At 37.6% G+C, this 3,113-nt stretch overlaps 1 protein-coding gene across 1 annotated transcript; it reads left to right on the top strand.

Annotated features, from left to right (window-relative positions):
* Positions 1-1,580: 1,580 nt before the first annotated feature.
* LOC139870069 (uncharacterized) lies at positions 1,581-2,627 on the top strand. The gene has a single exon (XM_071857920.1). The coding sequence runs from the start codon at positions 1,581-1,583 to the stop codon at positions 2,625-2,627; it is 1,047 nt and encodes a 348-aa protein (XP_071714021.1).
* Positions 2,628-3,113: the final 486 nt, after the last annotated feature.

Below are 3,113 nucleotides of genomic sequence, written 5' to 3'. Positions count from 1 at the left end.
CCCGGTGTTGAATGTGTATGCCCAATAATTCAAAGAAGATGAAGATGACAATGTCAGCCGCTTGTGATTCTTTCGTGTTGCACGGTCAAGATGTAGTGATCCTGAGTGGTGTGTTTGGTGTGGATGTTTCGCTTGGTGTTTCGGAGGTTGGTACGTTATTGGGTGACAGTTTTTTCGTTGGAAGCAATAGTGGTGGTGAAAAGGCAGTTGTGGGTTCTTCTTTTGGTTTTTTCGAAGGGGTTATGAAAAATTTTGAAGTGTACAAGGTTGAAATGAAGTTGATTAATAAAGCCCAAAGTCGAGCCGAAGAAGGTTAAGAAGGTACTTGGATCCGAGTTAAAGAAGTTCAACGTCGACGGCTTTTGATTTGTTCAGTTTGTGTTGGGGTTTTCCTTTTATTGTGTCCCTTTGTTTTGTTCAGTTTCGCTTCGTTGGCGCTTGCTTAGTGTTGTGTTTGGGTGGGAGATTAATTTGTTTCACTGGTTCCCGTTTGTCTGCATTGTGTGGCTTGTTTCTCTTGTTTGCTAGTTGTTGTGGGTTCGTTGGCTCGCTCAGTCTTTTGGTTGAATTTTGTTTTAGGATCAGCCCGAATTTAGTTTTAGGATCAGCCCGAATTTAGTTTCCTTTGTTTGTTTGTTGATAGGCCTTCATCTTTTTGATGAAATGTTCCTTTTGTTATATTAGAGTTCCGTTTTTCGTAAAAAAATATATACTGTAGTTTAGCTTCCCAATAACAGAATAACTACTTTGATTATCTTCAAATCCAAAAAGAGGTCAAAAAGTGTTAATTGGTTGATTCGATCTGACCCGATTTTTTTAACAACAAAGATTTAGTATTTAGAAGCACTAGTAATACGCTAATTTAAATTACAAAGTGTAAGCCAATAGTTTTAGTTTGAGACTTTTCATCCTCGACCTTTAAGCCATGAAGCCATGAAAAAGAAGTAAATCTAACATTATAACAGAAAATACGTTTACGAATATTAAAAACAAAAATAACGTCATTATGTATCCTCCAAATTTACCACAAGGTCGAAGCAATCACGGTGTCCGACTTGCATGTGTTAGCATGCCGCTAGCGTTCATCCTGAGCCAGGATCGAAACACTGGTGTAAGGATTTATTGGAGCTTGATTATCCCACTCATTCTTCTTTTCTCCTTTCTCCCAAAAAAACTTTCTGTTGAGATTTATGTTTATGGAAAGTTATATTCTTATTAGAATAGGAGATATATAGTCCAAGTTGTAATGGGTTTCCTATGCTTAGGCCCCAAGTTTAGTGTTGGCTATATAAGCCTTTCTATTGTACCCAAATCAATCGAATGAAATAAAACAATTGAGTATTCATCTCAATCAAAATTCTTTATGGTATCATGAGCAAAACCTGGTAAAAAAAAAATATACGATCCCACCCAAACTTCATTCACCATTTGTTCCTAAATTCACCAGATCAAAAATTCAATACCAATCAACGATTAACAAATTGTTAATTTCATTCAATCAATCCAACGAATCAGTCAAAGATTCGTAATCAACAAAATCAAATCAAAAACCATTAACGAATTTTTGTTCTTTAAATTCGATGGCAGGAGACCAATCACAAAGCAGCAATCAAACAATTGATATCACCTCACCTTATTTCTTGACCTCTGCAGATCACCCAGGTCAGAACTTCGTGGGAGATAACCTGCTAAAAGATGGAAATTATAGCGATTGGAAGGCAGAGATGACGAATGCCTTGTTCACCAAGAATAAGTTCTGTTTTGTTGATGGGACGCTACCTATACCCGATGAAGGATCGAACGACCGAGTTATATGGCAACGGTGTAACGCTATGGTGAGGAGTTGGCTAGTAAGTTCAATGAATAAGGAGCTTAAGAACATCGTTAAATATGCTACAACTGCGCGTGCTATCTGGGACGATTTGAAAGAAAGATTTGACAAAGAAAACGCCCCAAGAGCTTATGAATTACGAAGAACCATCACTTCCGTTCATCAAGAAATCATGACTGTCTCAGCGTATTACACAAAATTAAGAGGAATTTGGGATGAAATCCAATCTGTAAGTCCTTCACCATCATGTACTTGTAATCGTTGCACTTGTAATGTTGGTAAATCGTTGACTGATATGCGTGATAAAGAAAAGCTCTATGATTTTCTAATGGGACTTAATGAAGAGTACAGCGGTATTAGATCACAGATTCTGAGTATTAGCCCTCTTCCATCACTTGTTGCTGCTTTTCACATGGTAAACGTTGAAAGCAGTGCGTTTCAGGTGTCTGGCAAGAAACAACAAGGAAAGAGCTGGGCAACGAATAGAAGAGATGATCGGAGTAATGAAGAATGTGCTTACTGTAAAAAGCCGGGTCATACTATGGAAGGGTGTTTCGAACTTATCGGATATCCTGACTGGTGGACCAAGAAAGCTAAAGGTTCAAAGAATCAAACAAATCGTTTTAAAGATCAACACAAAACTGCAGCTGTACATGATCATAAACATACCGCAAATCTCTCAAGGGAAGATATTGAACATCTTCTACAACTGATAAAGGAGTCAAAGGCCAAGGATACAAAACCAATCGCTAATACCACAGGACTTACGTTGGAAGAGCCTGATTGGGATGGGTGAACATTCTTCTAAAATAAAATAAAACAAAAAACAAAAATATATATATAAAGATATAAAAAAAGGTAAAAAAAATAAAATAATAATAAATAATAATAATGATCGGCGTGGGGATGAGTCGCCTAGCTTGACTAGGTTCCAAACCCTAAGAGAGAAAAAAAGAAGAAGAAAAAAGGAAGATAAAATCTCCATGGCGAACCAAACAAGGTTCAGGTCGAACTGGGTTCAAGTCATGGAGACTAAATACTCCTCGGCGAACCAATGAAGGTCGAAGAAGACTAGGTTCAAGTCGGGAAGATGAAAACTCCGGGCGAACCAAACAAGGTTTAAGAATGAACTGGGTTCATGTTCGGAGCTTGATGATCAAAATAAAAATACAGAGTATTCGTCTCTGATCAAAATCCAAAGGAAACAGAGTATTCGTCTCTGATCAAAAATCCAAAGGAGGAACCTTTACCGGCTGGATAGTCGCAGTCTAGAAGTTCTTTT

The sequence above is a fragment of the Rutidosis leptorrhynchoides genome, chromosome 10 (genome assembly GCF_046630445.1).
Source record: "Rutidosis leptorrhynchoides isolate AG116_Rl617_1_P2 chromosome 10, CSIRO_AGI_Rlap_v1, whole genome shotgun sequence".
NCBI classification, from domain to species: domain Eukaryota; kingdom Viridiplantae; phylum Streptophyta; class Magnoliopsida; order Asterales; family Asteraceae; genus Rutidosis; species Rutidosis leptorrhynchoides.
The sequence above is the reverse complement of the archived record's forward strand: the minus strand, read 5'-3'. Positions and strand labels throughout refer to the sequence as shown.